The sequence below is a fragment of the Oncorhynchus keta genome, chromosome 22, assembly GCF_023373465.1.
Source record: "Oncorhynchus keta strain PuntledgeMale-10-30-2019 chromosome 22, Oket_V2, whole genome shotgun sequence".
Classification (NCBI taxonomy): domain Eukaryota; kingdom Metazoa; phylum Chordata; class Actinopteri; order Salmoniformes; family Salmonidae; genus Oncorhynchus; species Oncorhynchus keta.
The window spans coordinates 28,641,184-28,659,182 of record NC_068442.1 but is presented as its reverse complement, the minus strand read 5'-3'; the positions used below and the strand labels follow the sequence as shown (position 1 = coordinate 28,659,182).

At 44.5% G+C, this 17,999-nt stretch overlaps 1 protein-coding gene across 3 annotated transcripts in view; it reads left to right on the top strand.

Moving 5' to 3' along the window:
- LOC118401294 (CMP-N-acetylneuraminate-beta-galactosamide-alpha-2,3-sialyltransferase 2-like) overlaps positions 1-17,930 on the top strand; it is a 36,072-nt gene extending 18,142 nt beyond the window's left edge. The window contains exons 2-7 of one of the 3 annotated variants that reach the window (XM_035798678.2): positions 5,610-7,881; positions 10,094-10,287; positions 11,374-11,553; positions 13,262-13,307; positions 13,451-13,570; positions 13,670-17,930. In XM_035798678.2, the coding sequence (XP_035654571.2) occupies positions 7,468-7,881; positions 10,094-10,287; positions 11,374-11,553; positions 13,262-13,307; positions 13,451-13,570; positions 13,670-13,843 (1,128 nt within the window). In that variant the 5' untranslated portion in view covers positions 5,610-7,467 and the 3' untranslated portion in view covers positions 13,844-17,930. The other 2 variants (XM_052474992.1, XM_052474991.1) reach the window with 2 other exon arrangements.
- Positions 17,931-17,999: the final 69 nt, after the last annotated feature.

The following is a 17,999-nucleotide window of genomic DNA, read 5'->3' as shown; positions in this document are numbered from 1 at the left end:
CAGCCCACTACATCACTGGGTCCAAGCTTCCTGCCATCTAGGACCTATATACTAGGCGGTGTCAGAGGAAGGCCCCAAAAGACTCCAGCAAAGGCCCCCGATCACCCAAGTCATAGACTGTTCTCTCTGCTACCACAGGGCAAGTGGTACCAGAGCACCAAGTCTAGGTCCAAAAGGCTCCTTAACAGCCGTAAGACTGCTGAACAATTAGTCAAATGGCCATCCGGACTATTTGCATTGACACTGCCCCCCTTTTTTTACAGTGATGCTACTCGATGTTTATTATCTATGCATAGACACTTTACCCATACCAACATGTACAAATGACCTCGACTAACATGTTCCCCCCCACATTGATTCAGTACCAGTGTGTAGCCTTGTTAGTTTTTAAAGTAAATATTTACTTAACTCTATTTTCCTAAAACTGCATTGTTGGTTAAGGGCTTGTAAGTAAGCATTTCACGGTAAGGTTGTATTCAGAGCATGTGACATAACATTTGATTTGATTTGAGTAACCGGGTGTTAGTCGACTAGTGACTGACTAAATTCAGTCTGATGGCCTTGAGATAGAAGCTCTTTTTCATTTTCTCGGTCCCAGCTTTAATGCACCTGTAACCTGTACTGATCTCGCCTTCTGGATGATTGCGGGGTGAATAGACCGTGGCTCGGGTGGTGGATGTCCTTGGTGATCTTTTTGGCTTTCCTGCGGTTGCGATCGGTGCAGTTTCCGAACCAGGTGGTGATTACAGCCCGACATGATGCTCTCAATGGTGCATTTGTCGAAGTGTGATGGTCTTAGGGGCCAAGACAGATTTCTTCAGCCTCCTGAGGTTGAAGATGCAGTTTCACCTTCTTCACCACACTGTCTGTGTGGGTAGACAATTTCACATTGTCAGTGATGTTTACACCAAGGGACTTTAAGTTTTTCACCCTTTCCCCATCCCGTCGATGTGGATAGGGGCGTTCTCCCTCTGCTGTCTCCTGAAGTCCATGATCAGCTCCTTCATTTTGTTGACGTTGAGGGAGGTTATTTTCCTGGCACCACTCTGCCAGACCCCTCACCTCCTCCCTCCCTTTTGTCAAGGTGGGTGAGGGCAGTGTGCAGTACAATGGCGATTGCATCGTCCGTGGATCTGTCAGGGCGGTAGAGGAATTGGAGAGGGTTGAGTCTGTCGGGGAGTAGGTGATGTGGTCTTTGACTAGCCTTCATGAAGATGGAAGTGAGTGCTACAGGTCGGTAGTCATTAACTTTCTTGGGCATGGTGGTGATAGTGCACGTCTTGAAGCAGGTGGGGATAACCGCCTGTGGGCACGGCTAGGGATACCGCCTGGGTCGGCAGCCTAGCGAGGGTTAACAACCATGAATGTCTTGCATAGAGGTCCTTAAGCATGTGGCCCCCGTTGTCCTCAGGGGCTCTCCTTGGTAGCTCAGAGTTGTTATTATTGAATAATAATTACTGTATAATTGAACATACACAATGTAATCATCCAAGTGTGTCAAATATGTAAGTTGCAAACATTGTATGTCAAAAGCACTGTTTGTGTGTGTGTCTCCCTAACCTTGCTAACAGACAAAGAACTGTGATTGGATCAGTGGTTTACCAATCACAGTGACATGGGGTGGTGTGTAAAGAAACACAACATTTTAGGGAGAAAGTTTCTTTGGGATCATCAGATGGCATCTTGAAAACGTCTTTAGGGAAGTCCCTTGAACGTCCTGAGTCCCTTAAACGTAATTGGACTCAGGAATGTTCTTGCAATGTTCCCATGACACATATCTAGAATATTAATATCTTATATTCTGAGAACATGGCAACCATGTTCTGTGTGTGTTTGGTGCGACGTTGCTTGCAACATTTCCATGAAACGAGTCTTGAAAATTAATATCTTATATTCATGTTTGGTGTAATGTTGACAAAATATTATCCAAATCCTCAGAAAACTGGACACATGAATGTTCTTGCAAAGTTCCCATGAAACGTGTCTAGAACATTAGTATCTTATGTTCTGAGAACATGGTAGCCACGTTCTAGGTAAGTTCTGTTTGACGTTAATGGTCTCTTGGAAACAGTCCATGCACATCACTATGAAAACCCTAGGTAATTACCTAAGGTAACGTTCTCTAAAGTTGTGGGAATGTTTGTTGTTAGCTGGGGACAAACAACAGAGAAGGAATAATAATCCACTGGAGCTGTCAGCGTATCTAATTATTGCATTGTAGGCATTTAGCAGAACAATTAGGGTTAAGTGCCTTGCTCAAGGGCACATCAATAGATTTTTCACATTTCTCACCTTTCGTTTAATGGCCCAACACTTTTAACCGCTAGGCTACCTATCTTCTGATACACAGAGCTGTAGCTAGCCTCTACTACACACCTCATCATGAGACCCTTTCTACCGGGAGTCCTCAGATCTGAAGTTGACTCATTTTTGTATCTCAGTTTGGAAAAAACTATTTTTTTACATTCATATTTAAATATCAACAAGCCTTGATTGAGCGTGAGTGTTTTAATTGGCTGATGGAGATTTGCTGATGCTGACCCCACACATGCAGCTCTCAAACACACTCCCACCTTGGAATTATACGGGTTAACTCTGATATTGTATGAGGAAAGTAGATTTACTGTAGATTTAGGCCTACTGTTGGTTACAATCCCACAGAAAAATCAGCCAGTTATTTCACATTGATTTCCTTAAGGTAAGCATTTCGCTGTAAGGTCTACTACACCTGTTGTATTCGGTACGTGTCAAATAAAATTTGATTTGATAACGCTTAAATGCTTTAATCCCTTAAACATGAAATTTGATTAGGCCTCTCGGTCCAGCCATTGAAAATCTGTATATTTTGTTCAGATTAATCGACAGAGGCAAGCAAACACTGTCATTGTGGCTGCATCGTAAAGTCTCACAGAATAAGGCATCCATTATAGATGGAGTTTTAGGGGTTTTAGACTGGGTTTCTGTATAAGCACTTTGTGACATTTGCTGATGTAAAAAGGGTTTTATAAATACATTTGATTGATTGATTGATAGCACAGGCGGTCTGTGGCACCTTAATTGGGGAGGACGGACTTGTGTTAATGGCTGGAGGGAAATAAGTGGAATGGTATCAAATACATCAAACACATGGTTTCCATTTGTTTGATGCCATTCCCTTCACTCTGTTCCAGACATTATTATGAGCTGTCCTCCCCTCAGCAGCCTCCACTGATTGATAGAGCCTGTAACCAACAGCTATGCATGCACTTTCTTAAGGTGGCTACACAGTCTTGTCCATGGATATCTTTTTCTACATTTTGCTACATTGCCATGGCAGCCAGCTGTGAGGCAATGTTTCCAGGGCAACAGAGGCCCTCACCCCTCCAACCCCCCACAACCCTGTGTAGACAATCAGGACAGAGATGGAACAAAGTCTTAATGTGTGTGTGGTTGTGTGCATGCTGCACATGTGTTCTTGCATACATGTGTGTTTATAGAAGTGTTGGCTAATGGAAGATACTTGGGTGAGGTCACTCCTGGACTTCTCATATGGCTATGCTTGTTTTTAGAGCGTGTCCATCTCATCTGCCAATGTGTGCTTGTCTGTTGGCTTTTCCAGCATTGAGATATTTAGATTGACGCCAGTGAATTTGATAAGAAAAGATCATCTCTGTGGTCAAGATGATCCATGCATACACTGCAAGAGTGTAAACCAGATTGTCACTAGGTAAACTCTCTCCCCAACATGATTATGCTTTTCTTCACATATTCAAATAGGGGATCAGGGCCGCCCTAGCCTTTTTGGAGCCCTAAATGAGATTTGGTTGGGGGGCACTTTGCATTCAAAACATTTGAGAATAATTCTAGTTTTAAAGTATATTTCCTGCAATTCTACCCATTTGCCATGGGGTGGAGAGCCATTTTGTTCAGTTTCAAAGCTGTGCCTGCCAGCTGGCCCTGTAGGAGATCAGTGCCTGTGCTTGTTGCTGGTACTCTATGTTCCTGTCACAGTGAAGATAGATAGCGTATCTCTCAGGTAGCAATCACTTAAGTCTCAATCCTCTCTCCTGTATCTCCCTCCAACTCCCACACTCCTTCTTTCAATCTCTCGCTCTGACCATCCTTCTTTCTTGTCCGATTCTTGTCCCACTTACGTGGGCTCTGCAGCTTCAAGGAACAAATGCAACGCTTACTGGTGAATATGTAATGTAAAAATGTACTAATTGGTGAAAAAAAATCATTATCGAGGCATTATCGACGCTTTAGCGGTACCCCCACACATCTAATCACAGTGCCCATCATTTAATCTGAAGCTGAGGCAGCATCCTTCAGCAACATCCTGCCATATGACCACATGTTTAGCTATTTTGCTATTGTGTATTTTACTGATCTCTTCTTCCTAAGTATTTGTGTGTGCTGTATGATGTTGTTCTGTCTTTTTTGTGGATGGTTCCCATGTGTTTTGGAAGCATTTTGGCAAGTCCAGGCTGGCCCATTTTTGTAAACATTGAAATGTTTGTGGATCAACAGTCTTTCCTGTATATACGCCTTTCTGTAAATCTGATTCAGTGAGAGTAACATGCATCTCTGCACAATCGCACGGAGTCCAGTATGTAGCCATGGAAACCTGAAGTCTCCTCTTTGGTGAAAGCAAGCACGTTTTTCATTGGGGGGCATAGTTAAGAGTACAAACACGGATCCTACTGAACTAGAATGAGAGATTATATGTATATGACTGATCCATCCATTACCAATGACTCCAACATGTATTTACAACAGGTGCTCCATCCATCTACGTAGGGTCCTACCTACACTGTGGCCTGAGAGGTGAAGAGCTGAATTCAGATGTGGTTTTCAGCACCAACGTATTATGGTCCAGTCATTGTGTAACATTATTTGGTGATTGTCCCTTTCTTTCTACATGTCATGTCTGGTCTTTGTCAACCCAGTGTTTTGGCCCTGCTGCAGATACTCTGTCTCCTTTCATCTGTAAGCTTTGGTCCCAACAGAGGCCCAAAGATGGAAGCACATCCCCTGTTCTTCCCTCAGAGACTGGCCCGGAGAGAGAGAGAGAGTGAGATGAGGTGTTTGGGGGGATAGACGAAGTCACAAAATGCATTTAGCAGTAGAGATGGAAAGTGGTTTTTGGCTGAGGCAGGGGAATAAGGGAGATGAAGAGGCTGCTATACTGAGATATAATAAACTCTAATTCTGTTCAATTAGATATGCTCCTAATGAATGAGGCTTTGTTTTGTTTTGGGTTGTTTGTGTTTGGGAATGTGGTAGCTGAACAGACTTGACAAGCACCAAACCACAAATGTAAAGTCTGATGAGCATCATTATTCTGTGCTATTCTGGTAGGGTAGGCATGATTCATCTAATTTTTCAAGAGGTTTGTTTTTTTTTTAAATATAAAGACCAAGGAAAGAGTAAAGGCCGAGAGGGGCTCAGACAAGGGGGCTTTCTTTACAGCAGACACAATAACTTTAACGACACAAAAGCTTTCAAATCAAACACTGTCATGAAGTCAAAAACCCAGGTAAATGTCAGTATCTATTGCCGGGCATGCCATAAATGCGCAGTCTGTTGATTCACACCCTCACTTATATTATCTCCTCTCTCTCCTCCAGCTGTCCACCACTTTCTGAACAGCGGTGTGTTGGTGTCTCAGGAGGACAGGGACCTGGAAACAAGCAGATAGGGAGCAGGAGCTACAGGGGCCACGGTGTCTATCTGCTCCTCAGTTCCCCTGTGAGGCTGTCTTTGTGTCAGGGATCGAGAGGTGGACACACACAGACAAGGACTGTCTAACAGCAGGACTGCACCACTTTGCAGGGCACTGGAGGGACACTGGGCGGAAGGTTAGCATCTGGCTGGCAGAGAGAGAGGGAAGAGAGTGGATAATGTGGTGGGCAGGCGACTGCATTGCCGAGATTACAGATTAGGGAGAGCAGCAGGTCAGGGCACATCATCCTGACAAAGCCTGCACTTCCACCAACACTACACAGCAGAATTCAATTAAACCCTACAGCTACTGGCAGGCAGTGGCCCAGCCTCACATACACTCACACACACATATACAAAGAATCTCCACTGCTGGACAGCTGCTGAGCCCCCCTTCCCTCTTGTCCTGTTTGATGTTCAGTGCCAGATGGGATTTTTTCTTCTGATTGATTTGTCTTTTTTCAATCCAGTCACTCATAGCCTCAGTTCCTTTCAGGGCATTCATTGGTAAGCCCTTTTAAGGTTCTCGTATCTACTTTTCTTAAGACTCTGTGGCAATCCTCTTTGTCATTACGGCCAGAATGTTTTGATTACTTTAGGAGCTTTTACAGTATTGCTTTTTCTCTGACTGAAGAGCACTGGAATTCTGATGGTCACGCAGACTTTTTGAAGCCGCACTGCGATGAATATTTGTGCCCATATTCTCCTGTCAATCAGACTTGACATGTCCAGAGAGCTCCTCCCCCAGACAGACAGACAGAACGTGGATGCAGAGCATCTGGAGGGCTGGTAGATGCTCAGTCTGCCACACAGAGACATACACCACTCACAGCCTCAATGACAACTAGACTACAGGACACCTGGCCCTACGTTCTAGCGGAGGAGAACACAAAGTCCTGAGTAGCTCTGCTCTTTCTGCAAGTCTCAGAAACTCTAAAGTGGATCTTCTGACAGAAAAAAATGAAGCTTGCGCGAGACGGGCAGAGAAGTGAGAAGAGGGAGGAAGAGGGGGAGACGTGTTATTTGTTCAGGTTGACTAGAGACTCGATGGAGCTTCTTTCATGCCAGCCTGCCTGCAGTCGCCTCCGCCTTTTACCCTCCTTCTCCCGTCTAGCCCGCTAGAGCATACTACTCAGAAGACTGCTTCAGCACTTGACAGAGGACCTCAAAACACCAGGGCGGGCTACTCACATGGATGGCTGAGATGACACTAATGACTTGCTACCTGACTTTTACCATGGATATCACTATAGGTGGGACTGCTAACACAGCGTGATAAGCTCTGACAGTTTCTCAGACTCTAGCAGTGTACAATTTGTGCAGAGTTCATCAGAGTTTTGTATGTGCAGACACTGCTGGAGCTCCCATCCAGGACTGGAGCAGTACGGGGAGTGGAGAGCCGGGCTGGTGGGTGTGAAGAGCGGCAGCTGCGTGCGGAGAGACTGAGAGTGGGGAGAAGCAACAGACACAGACTATCTGACAAACTGTTTAGTGTGAGACACTGAGAGACTCACTGTTGAGCAGCGGCTCTCCCTCTCTCTGTCTGTGGCGCTGGGAGAGTGTTCTCTCTGAGCCAGCGTGAGCCAGCCAGCACTCAGTGGAGCTGAGGCCAGCAGGGTGGGGACGGTGGCAGGAAACAGTGCATGGAATTGGGGGGGCCGGGTGCCCTCCGTCACCCAGCACCGGGAGGGGCACTGGGGCTGGGGCTGGGTGTGGGGCAGCCCTGGAGGGGTGAGGGTCCAAAGATCAGGGGAGCTGAGGCCCATGTTGACAGGCGGTACCAGCGTGGAGCGGGTTGGTCGGATGGCAGGGGCCAGGGCCGGCGGAGGAGGCATGCGGTGCTCATTGAGGGTGTGGGTTTTGCTGGGCTCCCTGGGCCTTGTCTTTCTCACCTCCCTCTTCTTCTCCATCTCTCTGAGGGGGGGCATTGGCCTGCCCTACCTGGAGCCCCCCGGGTGGGAGAAGTCCAGCCGAGTAAAACTAGTGCCCAACTACTCTGGTGTCCACCAGCTGGGCCCACTGGAGAGCACCCAGCAGCAGAAGACATGTGCCTGTCCCCGCTGTGTGGGAGACCCTGGGGTGTCGGACTGGTTTGATGAGAACTACGACCCGGACATCTCCCCCGTGTGGACACGGGACAACATCCAGCTGCCTTCAGACGTCTACTACTGGTGGGTGGTAAGTGATCCAGCTGAACAGCTTCTATGTTTTACTCCATTTTACCATCCTCTATCGTTCTTCTGGTTTCCCTGGAAAGAATGAGAGCAGCTCTGCCAATCACATTAAAGGAAGGCAAGCACATGATGGGTCTGTTAAAGAGGACATTGAGTAATGTCTGAATATTGAAATTAACAAGTCAGACACAGCTGTAGAGGTCCAGTGGAAAAATAGCCCCTGTAAGTCTGTTTGAATTACAGACAGGAAAGCACGCCTAGGTGATTACGTAGCTAAAAGAGGCTGATATTTTTAACAGACATGAACACTGAAGTAGAAGACGTATGAGAGAAAGATGCTGACCTGTGAGAAGTACCATTTAGAAAACTAAATTAGTTTGTGTTTGGTCAGAAGTTTAACTTATTTAGTGTCAAATCCTCGAGTTCCTGGCCTTGCTTTATATATTCTGAACAAAAATATATTCGCAAAAATGTAAAGTGTTGGTCCCATTTTCCATGAGCTGAAATGAAAGAGCCCATATGCATTAAAAGCTTATTTCTCTCAAATGTTGTGCGCAAATTTGTTTACATCCCTGTTAGTGAGCATTTCTCCTTTGCCAAGATAATACATCCACCTGACAGGTGTGGCATATCAAGAAGCTGATTAAACATCATGATCATTACACAGGTGCACCTTGTGCTGTGGACAATAAAGGGCCACTCTAAAATGTGCAGTTTTGTCACACAACACAATGCCACAGATGTCTCAAGTTTTGAGGGAGTGTGCAATTGGCATGCTGACTGCAGGAATGTCCACCAGAGCTGTTGCCAGAGAATTTCATGTTCATTTCTCTACCATAAGTCCCTATGTAGATGGATGGTTGTGATGCAACACAGTTGTTTTAGAGAAATTGGCAGTACATCCAATCGGCCTCACAACCGCAGGCCATGTGTAACTGACCAGACATGTGAAATCCATAGATGATGGCCTAATTAATTGGTTTAAATTGACTGATTTCCTTATATGAACTGTAACTCAGTAAAGTTGTTGAAATTGTAGCATGTTACATTCGTGTTTTTGTTCAGTATATATCCTACTCGATAATTAGGTGATTACAAACAGAGGCAGACCAGCTAGTGCCAAGCTACTAAGTGGTGTTAAGTAAATGAGCTGGTGAAAGGATGAGATTAGAGAGAGGAGCTAATGGGGTAGGTGCACAGGAAAGGTGAAAGAGGGCATAGATTAGGGTTAATGGATCTCTCGAAGAGTTAAGTCAAGAGTCTGCACTGTTGAGTTGGTTAGCACATATATACCTAGTATATGGTCAAGGTTGTTGAGCAATGAAGAGCATAGTCATAGTTTCTCTACAATGGAGCAGAGCAGGAGTAGAGCAGAGCAGTAAAGACACTGTTTGGCAGAAGCAGTGCCCACTGAACATCTGCCAATAATTAGTGACCCTGCAGAAAGCCAGTGTGCTGGTATCAAGGAGGGGAGGGAGCAAGACAGAGTAAAGGAAAGAGAGTGAGCATTGGGAAGAGGTCATGCAGGGGAAACTTAGAGAGAGGGGTGTGTGTGTGTGTGTGTGTGTGTGTGTGTGTGTGTGTGTGTGTGTGTGTGTGTGTGTGTGTGTGTGAGAGGGAGTGCTGTGTGTGAGCGAGAGCTGTGTGAGAGAGAGAGCTGTGTGAGAGAGGGAGTACTGTGTGTGAGCGAGAGCTGTGTGAGAGAGGGAGTGCTGTGTGAGAGCGAGAGAGAGAGGGAGTGCTGTGTGAGAGAGGGAGTGCTGTGTGAGAGAGAGAGGGAGTGCTGTGTGAGAGAGAGAGGGAGTGCTGTGTGAGAGAGAGGGAGTGCTGTGTGAGAGAGAGGGAGAGCTGTGTGAGAGAGAGGTATTTAAAGGTTGGTGCCAATAGCCTGATGGAACTGTTTTGTTTGGGGGTTGGGAGGTTTGCATGTGCTCCTATAGCAAAGACTTGAAAAACAGACTCTGTTTCACCTTCAATGTAAATGTTTTCATCATCTCTCCCTCCATTTCCCCCTAAAACATCTGACATCTTTTCACCTCCATTTAAATATGTTGTAACCTCTTCTTTTTTCCATGAGTCACTAGGATACTAAAACCTACCCCTATGCTCTCTTTTGACATCCTGTCGGAGGAATGAGAGAAAGTCTATGGCACTCTCCCAGTCCCCCTGTACTGCTCTCCTGACTGTGTGGCCTCTCTGTCGCCCCCTGCCTGTAGATGCTGCAACCTCAGTTCAAGCCCCACACTATCCAGCAGGTACTGCTGCGGCTGTTCCAGGTGATCCCTGGCCACTCCCCCTATGGCTCCTGGGACCCCGCCCGCTGCCTGCGCTGTGCCGTGGTGGGGAACTCTGGCAACATGCGTGGGGCCGGTTACGGACCCACCATAGACAGCCACAACTACATCATGAGGTGAGGGAGGGAGGGAGAGACAGGGGGTTTAGAACAGGTTATGTTCATCTGTTTAGTAGTTGAGGGGGTTTAGAACAGGTTATGTTCATCTGTTTAGTAGTTAAGGGGGTTTAGAACAGGTTATGTTCATCTGTTTAGTAGTTGAGGGGGTTTAGAACAGGTTATGTTCATATGTTTAGTAGTTGAGGGGGTTTAGAACAGGTTATGTTCATCTGTTTAGTAGTTGAGGGGGTTTAGAACAGGTTATGTTCATCTGTTTAGTAGTTGAGGGGGTTTAGAACAGGTTATGTTCATCTGTTTAGTAGTTGAGGGGGTTTAGAACAGGTTATGTTCATCTGTTTAGTAGTTGAGGGGGTTTAGAACAGGTTATGTTCATCTGTTTAGTAGTTGAGGGGGTTTAGAACAGGTTATGTTCATCTGTTTAGTAGTTGAGGGGGTTTAGAACAGGTTATGTTCATCTGTTTAGTAGTTGAGGGGGTTTAGAACAGGTTAGGTTCATCTGTTTAGTAGTTGAGGGGGTTTAGAACAGGTTATGTTCATCTGTTTAGTAGTTGAGGGGGTTTAGAACAGGTTATGTTCATCTGTTTAGTAGTTGAGGGGGTTTAGAACAGGTTATGTTCATCTGTTTAGTAGTTGAGGGGGTTTAGAACAGGTTAGGTTCATCTGTTTAGTAGTTGAGGGGGTTTAGAACAGGTTATGTTCATCTGTTTAGTAGTTGAGGGGGTTTAGAACAGGTTATGTTCATCTGTTTAGTACTTGAGGGGGTTTAGAACAGGTTATGTTCATATGTTTAGTAGTTGAGGGGGTTTAGAACAGGTTATGTTCATCTGTTTAGTAGTTGAGGGGGTTTAGAACAGGTTATGTTCATCTGTTTAGTAGTTGAGGGGGTTTAGAACAGGTTATGTTCATCTGTTTAGTAGTTGAGGGGGTTTAATGCTACTCTAGGCTCTTTACAGTTATTGTAGAGAGAGAGAGAGATTTTTATTTAACTAGGCAAGTCTTGTTGAGGATGTCTTGATATCCCTCTGTTTGTGTGTTTATCATTGGAGCTTCTCCCAGCATGGTCTGATTACCTGTGTCTGTCAGGATCAATCTGGCACCCACGCTGGGCTATGAGGAGGATGCAGGCAGCCACACCACTCACCACTTCATGTACCCAGAGAGTGCCAAGAACCTGGCAGCCAACGTCAGCTTCGTCCTGGTGCCCTTCAAGACCCTGGACCTGCTGTGGATCACCAGCGCACTCTCCACTGGACAGATTCGCTTGTGAGAGCAAAACTGCCAGCACATACACACAGTCCATTCAGTTCCGGTCCTTGCTGTTCTGCAGCCCTAAGCTAGACCAAAAAATGCTGCTAGACTTTAAAAAGTCCCAGTAAGCAAAATTAAGTTGAAAAGACAACTAAAAGATTCAATTTAGGTTCTGAATGAATGTTGAAAGTATATTTTTTCCGTATGTTTAGAATACTTGTTTTAACTTTTCAGATGTTGAAGTCAGGCTCATTTTTAGTTCTGAATGAAGGTTGAAAATACGTAATTTATAGACGTCTATCATTGGTTCAGATTTGGCCCGTACCGGATGTGGAAATCAGGGCCGGTCCGGACTGCACCAAAAAAAGATTGCCCAAAAGGCGTCGGCATCAGTCCGTGTTTACTGAGGTGCACCCGACAGTGTTCCCTGAAAGTACATTTTATGAATGCCCATCTATGTGGTAAGCCTACCGTTTGTAAAATACCCCCAAAACAATGTCCAAAAGACGTTGGCTTGTGCTTCATGGGATGTAGCCTAATGTGTTGCCCCAAAATGGAATTGTATGAATGCCCGTCCATGTGGTAGTCCCACCATTTGTAAAACAAGCTGTTGCATTGGCTTTATTAGTCCTGATTCCTGTGACTAATCAATTTGTTTATTTAGGCTCTGAATATCAGCTACCCAACTTTATCAGAATTTATCGTGAGCCTATTTGCAATGTGTTTATACAGCAGGAAATGCAGAAGTATTCTCTTTTTCGCTATGATCAGCTTGTCAAAAATGTACCGATACAAACTTGAAACCAATGATCATGTCGATGGTTGTGATTGTCCATCCATGTTGTCCATTGTACTTTGACCTGTTCTGTTTTTAGGATATGTTGTTTGTTAACATGACAGCACATTTTCTAATTTTGATTGCGCACCATTTAGGTTTGACTCTATGATTTGAGAAACCTACATGATGTAAATAAGTGTCCATCTCTTTACATCTCTTTGTCATTTTATCTCCAGCCAGTAGCCTATAGAGAAGTCCACACACTCTTTCTACCATATCCTATATCTGCTACATGATTTATGTTCAATTATTTTCTTGACAGAACGTTGGTGGGGCTCCGCAGTGTTGCGTCTCTCCAACAGCACCTTGGAGAGGCGCGCTGGGATTGGACAAGCAAAATATTTTGCGCCCCTGCCTTTGACAAAGTGGGCACTGCTTATCACAGGGCGAAATCGCTCGCCAAAAAAGACCTTATGCCCCTGGTTGAGAGAAATTGTCATTTTGGGGGGGGCAGAATTGTGTGAGGTTTTATGTTGTTGTTGTTGGAGTTGTGTCTTGGTCAGTTTAGCTCAGAAAATGCTGCCTTCGTCAACCTGCAACTTTAGGCGGACACCTAATCCTGCCTCGTGAGCAGGCCGGCCCCGAGTCCATTTATATTGTTTTACATAAACACACCTTTTCACACGAGCACATTTTGTTCACGTTCAAAGTGAACTGCTGGCTTCACAATCACACCTTCACAAACTCATTCTCACGCTGCGCTCTCTGTCTCTCTCTCTCATCCCATTCCAGGTCAGAGCACATCTTCAACAGAGCACTCTCTCTGTGGAAAAAGGAACGGCGTGCCATCTGTGAATCAGTCAATCATTTCACAGCAATTTATAAATGAAAGGATAAAAGTGTGCTTAGACTCTTTCGCTCTCCCTTTATCTCTCTCTCCTTCAGTACCTACGCCCCTGTGAAGCAGTTTCTACGGGTGGACAAGGACAAGGTGCTAATCTATATTTATAATCTCTCCATCCAACCTTTGTCATGTATTTGTTCAATAGTGCAGAATTGTAAATAAATATGTCTGTCTCCAATATCATTGGTAAACCCAGCATGGTACACTGTGCTGCTATCTAATCTCCCCAGGCTCAGATCTTCAACCCAGCCTTCTTCAAGTACATCCATGACCGCTGGACCAGGCACCATGGACGCTACCCTTCCACAGGCATCCTGGTCCTGTTCTTCGCTCTGCACGTGTGTGACGAGGTGAGGACCTCGCTAACATACTTTCACACAAACACCCAATACAGACATGTCTCTCGGCCAGTCTCTCTGCCTGTTCTAAAACATTATCTTGTATTCCAGGTGAATGTGTTTGGCTTTGGCGCTGACAGTCGAGGCAACTGGCACCACTATTGGGAGCAGAACCGCTACTCTGGAGAGTTCCGGAAAACAGGGGTGCATGATGCAGATTATGAGGCCCTGATCATTGACTCGCTGGTTAAGGCTGGCAAGATCACCATCTTCCCAGGAAAGTGACGAGGGCTGAAGGTGTGGTGGGCTGGACAGGTTTACAGGACCACTAGAACACCCATCACCACAAGGCTTTTTGATGTTGTCACCTGCTTCTTTGTGCTTTGCATAGAGAGGGATCCAAAACAGTACATTATACAATGCCTGCTAATCATGTTCCCATTGTGGTAAGATGATGGTGGTTTGGGGTCGAACTACATGTGATTACACTCTGCCCCCAACAGGCCTACTACCTCCATAGAAACGACAGAACTATAGAGGGGGCAGATAAGTCTGTCCTAGCCACTGTATGGACCTGTGAACCAGTCCCATCCACAATCCCAATGGCTCTTCCTCAGCCATTGGGGGTTGAGTCATCACATGCCTTGGGGGTCTCACGCCCAGAGACTCAGTCCCCTCCCACTCTGTCGCCCCCACCGTAAATACCATGACAACCAGTGACGGTCACTGAGCTATCCCTGCCATTTCCACACCCACCGGCAGAGCTGCTGCTAAAGCCCTCTCGCTAGCCACACCTGCATGGTGCTAGGAGCAATAGGTAGTTGAGGTTTACATGCTTTCAAGCCCAGATGCTACTTCAAAATAAGAGTTCCTGTTGTAATTACATGACTATCATCTTGAAGGTATGTACAGCCCACAGGGATTTGACCATATATACGGTATTAACCGTTTTATTTGTGTTAACCATTTTAAGTGACTAATCATACTGCTGATTAGGTTAATTGGGGAGAGGCTTACGCACAGTCAACAACACAAGCTGATATACAGATAAGACTAAAACCACTCACTCATTCACACATACAGTGAGGCAAAAAAGTATTTAGTCAGCCACCAATTGTGCAAGTTCTCCCACTTAAAAAGATGAGAGGCCTGTAATGTTCATCATAGGTACACTTCAACTATGACAGACAAAATGAGAAGAAAAAAATCCAGAAAATCATATTGTAGGACTTTTTATTTATTTATTTGTAAATTATGGTGGAAAATAAGTATTTGGTCAATAACAAAAGTTTATCTCAATAATTTTTTATATACCCTTTGTTGGCAATGACAGAGGTCAAATGTTTTCTGTAAGTCTTCACAAGGTTTTCACACACTGTTTCTGGTATTTTGGGCCCATTCCTCCATGCAGATCTCCTCTAGAGCAGTGATGTTTTGGGGCTGTTGCTGGGCAACATGGACTTTCAACTCCCTCCAAAGATTTTCTATGGGGTTGAGATCTGGAGACTGGCTAGGCCACTCCAGGACCTTGAAATGCTTCTCCTTCGTTGCCCGGGCGGTGTGTTTGGGATCATTGTCATGCTGAAAGACCCAGCCACGTTTCATCTTCAATACCCTTGCTGATGGAGGGAGGTTTTCACTCAAAATCTCACGATACATGGCCCCATTCATTCTGTCCTTTACACGGATCAGTCGTCCTGGTCCCTTTGCAGAAAAACAGCCCCAAAGCATGATGTTTCCACCCCCATGCTTCACAGTAGGTATGGTGTTCTTTGGATGCAACTCAGCATTCGTTGTCCTCCAAACACGACTAGTTGAGTTTTTACCAGAAAGGTCTATTTTGGTTTCATCTGACCATATGACATTCTCCCAATCTTCTTCTGGATCATCCAAATGCTCTCTAGCAAATTTCAGATGGGCCTGGACATGTACTGGGGACACGTCTGGCACTGCAGGATTTGAGTTCCTGGCGGCGTAGTGTGTTACTGATGGTAGGCTTTGTTACTTTGGTCCCAGCTCTCTGCAGGTCATTCACTAGGTCCCCCCATGTGGTTCTGGGATTTTTGCTCACCGTTCTTGTGATCATTTTGACCCCACGGGGTGAGATCTTGCGTGGAGCCCCAGATCGATGGAGATTATCAGTGGTCTTCCATTTCCTAATGAGGTAACGAGTGGAGGACAGAGGAGCCTCTTAAAGAAGAGAAAGAAAGCCTCTTAAAGAAGACAGAAATCTTGCTTGTTTGTAGGTGACCAAATACTTATTTTCCACCATAATTTGCAAATAAATTCATTAAAAATCCTACAATGTGATTTTCTGGATGTCTTTTTCTCATTTTGTATGTTATAGTTGATGTGAACCTATGATGAAAATTACAGGCCTCTCATCTTTTTAAGTGGGAGAACTTGCACAATTGGTGGCTGACTAAATACTTTTTAGCCCCACTGTATATACTGTACAGTGCCTTCAGAAAGTATTGCAGCCTGAATTCAAAATGGATGTTTTTTTAATTTCACCAATCTACACACAATAGCCCATAATGACAAGGTGAAAACAACATGTTTTTAGATATTTTTTCAAATTAATTGTAAATGAAATATAGAAATATCTAATTTACATAAGTATTCACACCCCTGAGTCAATACATGTTAGAATCACCTTTTGCAGGGATTACAGCTGTGAGTCTTTCTGGGTACGTCTCTAAGAGTTTTGCGCATCTGTATTGTACAATATTTGAACATTAATATTTTTTTCATTCTTCAAGCTCTGTCAAGTTGCTTGTTGATCATAGCTAGACAGCCATTTTTAAGTCTTGTCATAGAACTTCAAGCCGATTTAAGTCAAAACTGTAACTACGCCACTCCAGAACATTCAATGTCGTCTTGGTAAGAAACTCCAGTGTATATTTGGCCTTGTGTTTTAGGTTATTTGAAAATATATATAGCCGTCATCCAAAATGCCATGACCATCTCAGCCATTGTTGGGCATGCGTGTGTGTGAGCGAGAGCTGAAGAAAGACATGTGATTCTCTTAGTTTGATTTTCAGGAAGAGCCCTCATAATAAAGACCCATATCAATTATTTCCAGCCATGTGACAACACACACTTCCATGCTTGCGTGCCTTTTCCCATTGTTGGCCATACAGTACCTTTCCTGTAGTGCACCATAAACCTCAGCTACAGTACGGTGCTATCTTTAAGTTTTGGTAGTCATGCACATTCACACACCTACTATAAATACCTGCATGTGCTATTCAAATCTTACTGTTTATTATTCATGTCTCTTACACATGCACATTCTGAGGGATTCAAATGGCTTCTTTTCCCTGATTTAGATCACACACACGTACATTATACACACCCCCTGGTCTCGGCTTGGCTGAGAGCTGTGCCTTCTGGACCCACACACATACGTTTCACTCTGCCTTTCTCTCGGAGCCACGTAGTAAGGCTTTCTTTATGTTACTTTTTATACAGAACACATTACCTTGACATGAACTCTATCTGTGACGACTAGTTTTGGGTGATATGACAATGGCTGAATGAATTTGCTGTGCTCAATCTGTGTTTTGCCGTTGTCGGTGAGCTAACGTGTTCCAAGATGACAGCCAATGGCGATGTGTCTAGTGCTTAAAACACATCTCCACCCTGTTTCACATGGAAAGTCTAAATATTCCCACCACTTTTCTGGGTGGTGCTGTCCGTGCCAGAAATAGAATGTGCAATATTTCACCAAAGAGTATCAAACATAATTAACATTGTTCTAATGACATCTATATCTTTAATTCCATTACTCCCTATCACTTTTGTAACTCTATAAATGTTTATTCAACAGTATATAAGGCCCATATGTAATGTATCAATAAAGCTAGCCCACTGATGCTTAACGCCACGTCCTAGCTGAACTTGCATCATTTTGTTTTCACACAGTAAGGACACAGTATTTCCCCTATTATGTTGTTCAATTGCAGTGTACCTTCTGGGAAGTTGACTGTGTGAAAGGTGAGATCCCTTTCCAATCTGCTGTCCCTGAGTGTATCGTTAGATAATGGAATGTTTTTTTAATGTATATTGGTTCTGGTTTGTAGCGTTACCTAAATGGTTACTTATGACACATACTGTATCCATTCTGTTGCATTGTTTAGGTGGTCTGCATCTCCAGCTCTTCATTAGAGTTCTCTTGTGCACAACAGTATTCACCGACAACAGTGTACATAGTGTTACTATCGTATTACTACTATTACCAATCGTATCCTCATTGGTGTTATGACTATCATTGGGTCAGTCGGTACTCCATCTCTATTTTAAAACTCGATCTATATGATGGACTGTTTTTATCATATGCTATTGTAAAATAAAAACTAAATGAAACAAATGTGGCTTTCTGGATCTTTTCTTAAGTGGGGTAGTAGGAGCAGCGACAACATCTTCCCTGTACTAAAGC